This window comes from Sinocyclocheilus anshuiensis, unplaced genomic scaffold (assembly GCF_001515605.1).
Source record: "Sinocyclocheilus anshuiensis isolate Anshui unplaced genomic scaffold, SAMN03320099.WGS_v1.1 scaffold476, whole genome shotgun sequence".
Taxonomy (NCBI): domain Eukaryota; kingdom Metazoa; phylum Chordata; class Actinopteri; order Cypriniformes; family Cyprinidae; genus Sinocyclocheilus; species Sinocyclocheilus anshuiensis.
In genome coordinates this window covers 1,251,220-1,262,122 of record NW_015554139.1, presented here as the reverse complement: position 1 = coordinate 1,262,122, position 10,903 = coordinate 1,251,220, and the positions used below count along the sequence as shown (strand labels likewise).

The 10,903-nt window shown below is 35.7% G+C and overlaps 2 protein-coding genes and 1 pseudogene across 7 annotated transcripts in view; all 3 read left to right on the top strand.

Moving 5' to 3' along the window:
* LOC107670532 (protein tweety homolog 2-like) overlaps positions 1–3,622 on the top strand; it is a 41,743-nt gene extending 38,121 nt beyond the window's left edge. The window contains exons 13-14 of the mRNA XM_016463176.1: positions 92–170; positions 2,599–3,622. Of these exons, the coding sequence (XP_016318662.1) occupies positions 92–170; positions 2,599–2,679 (160 nt within the window). The 3' untranslated portion in view covers positions 2,680–3,622. The remainder of the gene's footprint in view (positions 1–91; positions 171–2,598) is intronic.
* Positions 3,623–4,665: 1,043 nt separating this feature from the next.
* On the top strand, positions 4,666–9,598 carry LOC107670458 (charged multivesicular body protein 6-like; annotated as a pseudogene).
* A 792-nt stretch (positions 9,599–10,390) lies between these two features.
* The window catches only part of LOC107670476 (brain-specific angiogenesis inhibitor 1-associated protein 2-like), a 126,270-nt gene continuing 125,757 nt past the window's right edge, over positions 10,391–10,903 (top strand). For 4 of the 6 annotated variants that reach the window (XM_016463083.1, XM_016463081.1, XM_016463085.1 and 1 more), the window contains exon 1: positions 10,392–10,569. In XM_016463083.1, coding sequence (XP_016318569.1) covers positions 10,498–10,569 — 72 coding nt within the window. In that variant the 5' untranslated portion in view covers positions 10,392–10,497. Of the gene's footprint in view, positions 10,570–10,903 lie in introns of all 6 variants that reach the window. The other 2 variants (XM_016463080.1, XM_016463082.1) reach the window with 1 other exon arrangement.

Below are 10,903 nucleotides of genomic sequence, written 5' to 3'. Positions count from 1 at the left end.
GTGAGAGAGAGAGAGAGAGAGAGAGAGAGAGAGAGAGAGAACTGTTGTTTTCTTTCATGCTGACCCACTTATCTTTCTTCCTCTCCGGCAGGAACCAGTCCATGCTATTTGAAAGAAATCCTCGCTATGAAAACGTCCCGTTGATTGGGAGCAGTTCACCACCACCATCGGTATTTTGATTTCAATCTTCCATTTACTGACAGTTTTACTCTATTTCTGTATGTTTAATGGTTTCTGTATCATCAACCATTGGTCTGTTAATGTTTTGTTGCAAAAATTAAAATGACTATATACTCAACCCTCATGTCGTTCAACACTAGGGCTCTGCTGATACAAGTATAAATCATTATATATAATATATCATTATATATAATATTACTATTCTATTTATTTAATGAATTTGTTTTCCGTGTACGTTCTGTTAAAATTTCTAAAGAGGAAGGTCTAAATGAGTGTAAACTGGTTAAAACTACTAAAAATTCTCAACTTCATACCGTGTCTTACTGGACAAAATAAAGCAAAGTTAAAATTGCAATCCAATTAATACATTACGATGTGTATCATATCTTGAGATAGTTGCTGATTTTTTTTAGCACTGTTACAAACCAGTATGACTTACTTTCTTTTGCAGACTATAGAGATATTTACTTTTTGGTCAGTTATTCTTTTAATTATCACTTATACTGAACTATTCAAAGGTTTTGGGTCAGTAATATTTTATGATGAAACGATTTAATGATGAAATTATGCTTCTATTCAGCAAGTATCTATTAAATTAAGCAAAAATAACTATAATATAATATAACAAATATAAATGTAGCATTTATAATGCTACAAAAAAATAAATATGTATTTGAATGCTCTTCTTTTGAATTTTTTATTCATAAAAGAATCCCGAAAAAATAAATCACAGTTTCCACAAAAATATTAAGCAGCACAACTCTTTTCAACATTGCTAATAATAAGAAATGTTTCTTGATCAGAAAATCAGCATATTAGAATGATTTCTGAAGGATCATGTGACACTGAAGACTGGAATAATGATGCTGAAAACTTTGCATCACAGGAATAAATTACATTTAAAATATATTTAAATGGGAAATTGATATTTTAAAGTGTAATAATAATTCACAATTTTACTGTGTATATTGTATTTTTGATCAAATAAATGCAGCCTTACTGAGCATAAGAGACTTTCTTCAAAACATTAAAAAAAAATCTTACCGCACCCAACCGTTTGAATGGTATAGTGTATATTCATCATAATTCTTAATTATGGTGAATGTTATGGCATAAGTATCAGATCCATTAAGATTTAGTTCATGTAACCTGTGTTGAGGGTTGCTCTGTGTGATTGTGGTGTACAAGATCGGGAGAACTGAAGCTGAAAGCAGACATGGAGCATTACTGCCCCCTAATGTTTCCTTTTTATAGTTGAAAATATCCCTGCAGTTATAAAGGGAATAAGGAGAAACTACTATTAATTATTAATACTAAATTATCAATGAAAATTAATTAAAAACAGTCCTGTCTTTATTCAGTTTGATTGTGAGGTCTAAGATGAATCAGAAGTGAAAGGGTGTATTTGAGAGGATCATCTAGTGAGTCGTGTTGGTTGATGCATTGCAGAAGGCGTAAAACTAATCACAGGACAGTCCACAGTCTAATGCAGAGGCTCCCAACCCTGGTCCTGGAGGCACCCCAACACTGCACATTTTACATGTCTCCTTTCTCTGACACCAATTTCAGGTGTTGGAGTCTCTACTAATGAGCCGATGACCTGAATCAGGTGTGTTTGATTAAGGATACGTGCAGTGTTGGGGTGCCTCCAGGACCAGGGTTGGGAACCACTGGTCTAATGAACTGATTCCCAACTTCATTTTAACTGTCAAGACACTGTATTGTCACAATGATATTTCACAGCTAATTGAGTTATTTTCCTGTCTTTTATCACATTTGAAGTTATATCCTCAGACATTTAGAAACAGTAAGTGCACCCCTGTCCCCAACAATGGTTCTGCCTTCCTTCAACATGCTGTTGCCCTCTTTGTCCTCATTTCCTTCCTTCCCCACTCCATAAACATTCTGTATATCCCTTTAAAATGTAAGAGCACTGAGCAGTTTTTACGGCTGTTTGTACAGCTGTCGTCTTTTGCCAAAAATTCATCAGTATTTTTCCAACTCGCCTTGTTTCCTCACCTGAAGTCCTGTTCACACATACAGTGATTTTATTTCTGGAGGTTTCCAGGCATTCCTTTTTTTTTTAATTCTTTTTATTATTTCCAGTACAAGGGCAGAAACTAATCAAATAGAGCAGTGAAATTGCTCACAGTAACTCCTCCATCTTGCTGACACCCACACTGCTTTCAAGCTCTGCTGGGAAGTTAGTATTTTCATGTTCAAGTTACTTTGGCTGGTCATTTTGCTCAAAAAAAATCAACTCCCATTGAAAATGAGTGATTTTTCTCGGTGCAGATCTCTGTATGTGTTTGTGAATGGGGCTTGAGGGTCTTTTGACTGTGGTTTTCACACATGCCAGTATCTAATGTCGAACCCCATTAACATCTCTGTTTCTTCATTTTTCTTTTACAACCGCAGTATTCGCCCAGCATGAGGACCACCTACCTGTCTATGACTGATGCCCAAATCAGGCACTTCGGGACAGACTTCCAGATGTAGGTTTCCTGGTTCCTCATCCTCAAGGAGTCTCCAGCAACATGAGATGCGTTCCTTTAATAGGTCAAGTAGATGGAGATCTCTCATGTCATCTCAAAGGAGGACACCTGTGGATGTTAAAGCACAAATATTTAATGCATCAAAGGGAGTTCTCCAGACATTAAAGTCTCATCTAGAAATGCAAAGGATACCTCCGAGGTTTGTGGGTGAGCTCTGACCATGTAAATATTCGCTTATTCACCTCGTCAGTAAGTGGCTCGTCAGATCGTTAATAAATTGTTTTCTGTGATAGCAGCGAACTGAATCAGCCTGGTGTTTGAGAATCAGAAGAAGATCTTAAATGTTTTTGATTAATACTTTAGCTTAGGGCATGCAAATGGTGATTATAGCTGAAGAAAATGATAAAGAAAGGGAAAAAAACAGTTGCATTTTACTACACAAAGGCCTCGAGCTCCATTATGAGCCTTTAATTAATATTCTCTGACTTTTGTACTGGTTAAATAGACAGCAATATGTTTTGCATGAGGAACAAGGAGTTTTGTTGGTGCCTTTATTTAAATATACTGTACTTCTATGCTGTGATGTGATTTAGTAGTCAGTTATGTCTTATTCATTTCAGACAAAATTTTATGAGGCTCACGGCACAGAACAAAGATAAATATTAATCATATTCTGCAATGGTAGATTTGGATATGGAAATCACGGACAGTCTAGTTGTTTGTTTGGTTCAAGCTTCTTAAAGTATCTTTGTCTGAATGCCTGTGTATTCAAACTAGATCAAAGCTGGCAAAGCCTATTTTTCTAGTTTAAGCTCTTTTGTGTGACTGACGTACTGTATAGACCTGGACATTTCTAAAGAAATTATTATTATTGAGGTTCACAATACCACTCTGCAGACAGGAAGCTGTTTATTATCCCGATGAGTGAATGAAAAAGAATAAAATTAGATTAAATTATACATGTTGAATTCTACTACTATTATTGTCTTTATTTGTCATAATATTTCAAAAGTGCTTTTTTTTATTGTTCATGTAATATGTTTTTTTGTGACATTTGATTCAATAAATAATTTTTACTGAAAGTTACTTTTTTTATTATTCTTAATCCGTTCTGTAATGGAAGCCAAGTTCTGTCGTGGAATTTAAAAAAAGGAGAAAAAGTAACTGACTTTCTATCTCACAATTCTCACGTTCTGAGTTTACATGCCGCAATTCTGACTTTTTTTCTCAGAATTTTTTAAATAAAAACTGTAATTGCAACTTTTAATCTTGCAATTTAGACTTTTTTTCCCCCTCAGAATTATGAGTTTATATCTCGCAATTCTCAGAATTGTGTGATAAATAGTTGAAAATAGCTTTTTTTTAATCCCATGGCTGAAACAATCTTCCATAGTAACATTATTTTAATTTCAGTTCTTGCTGTATGAAAATGTGGTTTGGTGTGGGAAAAAAATAAATCAATCTTTTAACCAAATTATATTTTATAGAGGTCAAAAGTATTCAAAATAAATTACTTAAATGTTTAAATGGATAATTAGTGTTTTTCTCCAAAGCATGCAGCACTATTACTATTGCACACACTTAGGGTTACGGATTTAAACGAATATTAATTTAAAATAAATCTGAAGAAATATTAAACTATGACACCTGCCCTGTCCTGCACCATTTGTGTTGTTGACACGAATGATACCTCAAACGCTTGTCAAAGAGAAGTGTACTATTACATTTTTTAAGCAACTGGAATTGCTCAAACTAAAAATGCAATATATTTACACTGAAGGGACCTGAGCCATATCTAATATACATATCATATTGGGCTGTGTTTTGATTATGTCACTGAAGGTTTCAGTTAATTTGGAAACATTAGTAATGTTTTTTTAGACACGTGCACAAAAAGAACGACAGGGGGCGGAAAATAGTCACATTATTACTGCATTGCCGCTTCAGTGACTCTAGAGGGCGCAGCTGCATCCATAGACGCTAAATGCGCTTAGCGAGCCACAGCTGAATGAAACACGCCATCCACCGCTCTACACTTGACATATCGGACCACATCTTTTCCATGTGCTTTAAAGTAAATAGTAGCTGGTATTTTATATGAGATGTGATATTAGAAGTAAGGCGGGAATGTGGTTGATTCGCAATGGGAAATGTTTTCGGCAGGCAGGGACGAGTCACCAGTCGAGTGACATCAGGACAGAGCGATATTGGTAAGAAAAATCAATCAATCAATCAATGAACATCACACTCACACACGCACGTGTGTTGGGTTTGTAGATATAGAGAGCCAACACACTGTATGTAGTGCGTCTGAAACCATTTCAGCCATACTGAACTGCGAACGAACGGATTAGATCAGCTGTCCTACTTTACACAACACAGAATAGAAATCAGTGTATAGACTACTGTAGAACAGAACAGTATGTTATAGTATACTACAGAACTGAATAGAACGGATGTTACAGAACAGACGGAACACAATAGAATAGATATAGAATATCAATATAGAATAGATAGTGCAATGGAACAGTGTGCTGTATATTATAGAGGAGAACAGTTTATCATAGAATACAACAGAACACACTCTGTTATAGAGTAGAGCAGAACATCTTTTATTGATTAGAATAAAACAGCACATCATCCATTAGGCAATAGAACATAATGTATTAGACTAAAATGAAACCGAACAGTATTGAGTAAAATAGAATAGAATCACATCTATAGAATAAAACATCAGTATCTATTGTATAGCTTAAAAAACACCAATATTTAATCGAATAATAATAGATAATAATAACATTATACAGTTTATATTTTATTTTATAATATTATACAATATAAACTCTTATTTTATAGACCAGTGGTTAGGGCTAAATTAATTTAACCCTAAAATAACGAAAATAAAAGTATTTCAATTATTCACACACACACACACACACACACACACATACATACACGCACACACACACATATATATATCATGTCTAAAAAATTAAATTCTTTAAATTAAAATAAAAAACACAAAATCAAGATGAAATGCCCTCTTCAGTAACTATTGTTTTCATTAAAGAACATACAGTTGTGGTCAAAATTTTACATACACTTTGCATTATCTGCTACATGTTAATTATTTTACCAAAATAAGAGGGATCATATCAAGTGCATGTTATTTATTTATTTATTTTAGTTAGTTAGTAATAACTTGAGTACTAACCTGGAATTACAAAATGGGCTGTGGTTAATTTAATATATCTATACTCACTTTTAATAAGAAAAGTTAACATGGTCAAAATGACAGAAGAAACATTAGAAATATCTTCGCCTATAGAGTCTGCTGTCTTATTAATCAGAACACAGGAACAGTATTTCAGGTGATCCATGTCTGGACTATGATATGTTTTGATGTTTGTTCATCTTAGTCGAGAACTGACACTTTTATGAATAAGAAGTGTTTCTATAATTGAACTGTCATGTTTCTGCTTTACATCCTGTCACTGGATCACAGCAACTGAAACAGCAGAGAGATAAACTGAAACAATATCAGAAGAAAATCACATTACAGCTGGAGAAAGAGAGATGTCTGGCCAAACAGCTCCTGAAGGATGGCAAGAAGGAGTAAGACATTTCAGATTACACCGATACAAGTGCACTCATTACGCAATGCTAACATTCATGATAGCCGATCACCCAGAATCAGCCATCATGCATTGCACAGTGCCTTTATTGTGCTGACGTGGTGCCATCTGCATCGTACATGGCAAAAAGTGATTTCGGTTTAACAGATTCATTAACACGTGTGATTCATGCATTTCACAGACGAGCTCTTCTGCTGCTCAAAAAGAAACGCTACCAAGATCAGCTGCTGGACAAGACGGACATCCAGATATCTAACCTGGAGCGCATGGTGGGTTTAGATGATGTGGTTTGCCTCCCTAGTGTAGGATCAGAGAGCTGGTAACAATTGGGGGCTCATCCGGGATTTGAACCCAGGACCTCTTGCGCCCTAAATGAGAATCCTACCCCTAGACCAACGAGCCACTAATTGTTACCAATTCCCTGACCCTAGACTAGGGAGGCACGTAACAATAATAAGAAGGAATATTTCTTGAGCATCAAATCAGCATATTAGAATGATTTCTGAAGGATCATGTTAAAAAACTGTTTTTGCTGCTTACTATTTTTATGGAACCTGTGAAACACAGCCATTCAGTTGTTTGGGGTAAAAAATAATTAAAATAATATAACAATTATGTTTTTATTAAGCAAGGATGCATTAAATTGTTCAAAAGTGACCGTAAACATGTTTCTAATGTTACTACAAAAGATTTTTATTTCAAATAAATGCTGTTCTTTTGTACTTTTTGTTCATCAAATAATCTGAAAAAAAAAAGTATCACCATTTCCACAAAAATATTAAGCAGCAAAAACATTGATAATAATAAGGACCATTATTATTAATTGAGCACCAAATCAGCATATTAGAACGATACGAAGTATCATGTGTCACTGAAGAAACTGACTATTTATTTGTGTTTGTTTAATCATATTGTGGTATTACAAGAAGCATGAGCAATATAAGTTATACTTTGATTATGCCTCATTTCAGGTTCAAGATATTGAATTTGCTCAGATTGAAATAAAGGTCATTGAGGGTTTAAAGGCTGGGAATGACTGTCTCAAGCAAATGCACGAGGTAAGTCTATAGACTGAAGCAAGTTCAAATCACGGATTTGCTGTATTGAAACAACTGTATGCACCTGCAACAGCTTAGTAATCAATTATTGGTGGTGTTAAATGCTGTTATTAGGAGCCAAGATGAATCATTGGTCTGTTTGGTGTTGTGCGGTGGGCGGTTTAGTAAGTAGCAGCATGTTTTGGGAACTGTTGGACATTGTTGTAGGATTAAAGGCTTAAACATAAAACTCTTAGATTACAGCAGGCTCGTCTTTGTCTTGTACTGAATCTCCAGAACCCTTTGAACTCAACAACAGAAAAAACTGCCCCTTCTGTAAGTCCCACCTTTAAAGTGCAACTATAGTACCTGTTTCTGTGCATTATATTATCAGACAATCTTTTGCTGCTTTTTTAATATAAGTGTTTGGAAGATCTGTGCATTTGATTCCCAAATATACATGTAGAGCATGAGTAAGAACACCGACATTCACAGTATCATGTGTTGTAGGAACATGATAAACAATTCTGTTCATATTTCACAATTCCAGCCCATATAAGAATAACATCTTTTACATTTCCATTGCTTTATATGAGCACATTTGACTGAAATCTGCACTGTTGACTGATTCATTTCTGTGGGATGTTCTGTAGGGCTTGTCTCAGTGAGCAACAGTAACCGAATGGGGGTGGAGGTTAGCGAAGGGTCAATAATGTTATGAATATATACAAAGTTATTTAATGGACTGAGTGAGCATTTGAATGAAGTATTTTTTTTTCTGTTTTTCTTCATCAGGTCGTGTCTATTGAGGAGGTGGAGAGAATACTGGAGGAGACGCAGGAGGCCATTGAGTATCAGAAGGTTATGAGAGTCAAATTCAGTCCACTTAACATTCAGAGCTATGCTAAATAGACTTAAAACACTTAGAAATTAATGAAAGTCATTGCATTACATAACACAATGAAACAAAACCAGGTGGCATTTATATTGAAGAAAGAGCACAAGCATGTACATGTATAACATGTCTATAGTTAATGTTATATGCAAAGTTTGAGGTCAGTTAAGAAATTAATATTTTTATTCAGCCAGGATGCATTAAATTGATTAAAAGTGACAGTCCACTCTCAGAAAGTGAAAAGGAGCACAACTATTTTCAACATTGAGAATAATAAGAAATGTTTCTTGAGCAGCAAATCAGCATATTTATAGTTATTTAAATTGTAATAATGTTTCACAGTATTAGGTTTTTTACTATATTTTTAATCAAATAAATGCAGCCTTGGTTGACATATCCACTAAAAAAGTCATTGCAAAAAGTGAAGTTAGATCTGAAAAAAGAATAAAATTCATAAATGTTTAAGCGTGTCTTAAGTGTCCAAATGGTTTATGAAGCCACTGCAAAAGCAGGTCTAATAATGATTTTTCACTATTCAGAAAATTGTGTTCAGTTCAAACTTCCCTTCCTTCTATTATAGTCCTGGGCTGCGTTTCTCAAAAGCAGTGTGAGCTAAGTTGATTGTTGCAACTATTGGTGGCAATGGTTCTACAATCTACTTATGCTTACGATGCTTTTGGGAAATGCAAGTCCTGGACATTGGCCATACTGCTCTTTCCTGGTTTTTATTGCTTTGAATGTCTAACTGCTTCTTGAAACGTCTTCCCTTAAAGCAAATTGATGAACTGCTGGCAGGTTCTTTGACACTGGAGGATGAGGATGCTGTGTTAGCAGAGCTAGAGGCCATCATTCAGGTGTGGAGACCTTTACCTGTCGTCCATGCTGCCAGATATCACTCGCTGCTAGTGCATAGCCTGTTTCTAATCTAAGGCTATTCTCTCCATCCTGGGCAGGGAGAAGACATCACACTTCCAGAATTACCCACAGATCCATTGCCAGTGGTGCCTACGGGGGAGACAGGTGTTGTTTTAGTATTGTCAAACACAGCACTGTGTGAGAGAATGACATGGCTCTCTTATTTGGCTTTTGATTGCTTTCTGTCACTCGCTTTGTGCTCTGTCTTTGCAGAAAGAAAAGAGGCACAAATCAAGCCGGAGCGAGAGATGCTGGCAGCGTAGTGTTCGATCCTACAACCTGGCTCATCACTCTGTTTTGAATGAAAGGAAGAGCTAGGGGAATATAATTGGCAGAAAAGAAGGCTTTCATAGGATATTTAATAGGCATGCATCAGAATCAGTGTTCACAAGGTTATGGAAAACTTAGAAATGTCAGGGAATTTTACATTTGTGATTTTTCAGACTTAAAAAAAAAAGTAATGGAGTCATGGTCAAGAAAAAAGTAATGGAAATTTCTTGTTCATTGATTGTAATTGGCTATAATGTTTTTTATATTGCAATTATACTTGTAACATATTTAAAATTATATTTAAAACATTTACTTTTGAAAGTAATTATATAAACCACTTGAAATGTCATGAACAAGGTGGTCAAACCATGTAGAATTGAAATGCTGTTACAGAGTTTACAGTATTTTCTTAATGTAAAATCAACTGTTGTTAGGTAAGTGGGTAAGTTAGCTAGAAGCTTAAATGACAGTTCACATCAATTAATATTTGGTTTTGTTAAAATAAATTAACAACCTATGAACTATGAGCTCTGTTATGTGGCACTAGTAACCGGCACTGTTTTTATTTTCATTTTTAAATGCAAAAAGTGAACCCAATTGCTACAACACTTTAGCCAAGTATCTTTTTCATTGCAACCTAACACACAACTATAAAGTAGCCTGTAGCATTGGTATTTAAAGGGGTGGTTCAGAATTATAAAGGTTTTTCTTCTGGCTCTCACGGCCTTGGAAAACCTGGAAATTAACCTGTTTTCTGCCGTTTCTTACATATAACGTAGCTAAACCTGACACATAAAACAATGAAAAAACATTGAAGATGCATGTCCAGTGGCTGTTAGACAATTTACGTCCGGGAGGAGGCGGGCGCAGGTGGAACGTAGCCACGCCCCCAGGGCGCGAGGTAGAACACGGGGCGGTGCTACGCTTGTAAGCCCCTCCTCCATTCCAATGCCTCCGCTCGGTTATGTTGAGCTGAGATCAGACGCCTGTGGATCAGAGCGCGGATCTGCAGCTGACCCTCATCACACACACTGTTCGGATAACCCATCACGTTCAGCAAAGCACCGTTTATGGTTTTAACTGAAGATTTCACTATGTCTCGCACCGACGAGGTCCACCGCATTACGGAAAATGTCTATAAGGTAAAGTGCATTGATCCAACTGATGGAGCAACTTACTGATCACAGGTGGTGATCTAACAAGACTTGAGGAACGAAAGTGCATGCTTTAGATATGAGTTATTGTCGTTGTTCGCTGTACTGCATAAGATGATTCTCTTGAGTGGCTTTACGTTTAGATTTATCATCGTTAATGAACTTGATGGGAGATCAAGTTTCTTGTTCGTGTTGCTCGTGTCATTTAAATGAAGCGCACCGTGAGAACAGAAGTGATTTGCATTGTTTTTTTACTTATCTGCCACGATAAGAACATAACCTCATACTCTCTCTCTCTCTCTCTCTCTCTCTCTCTCTCTCT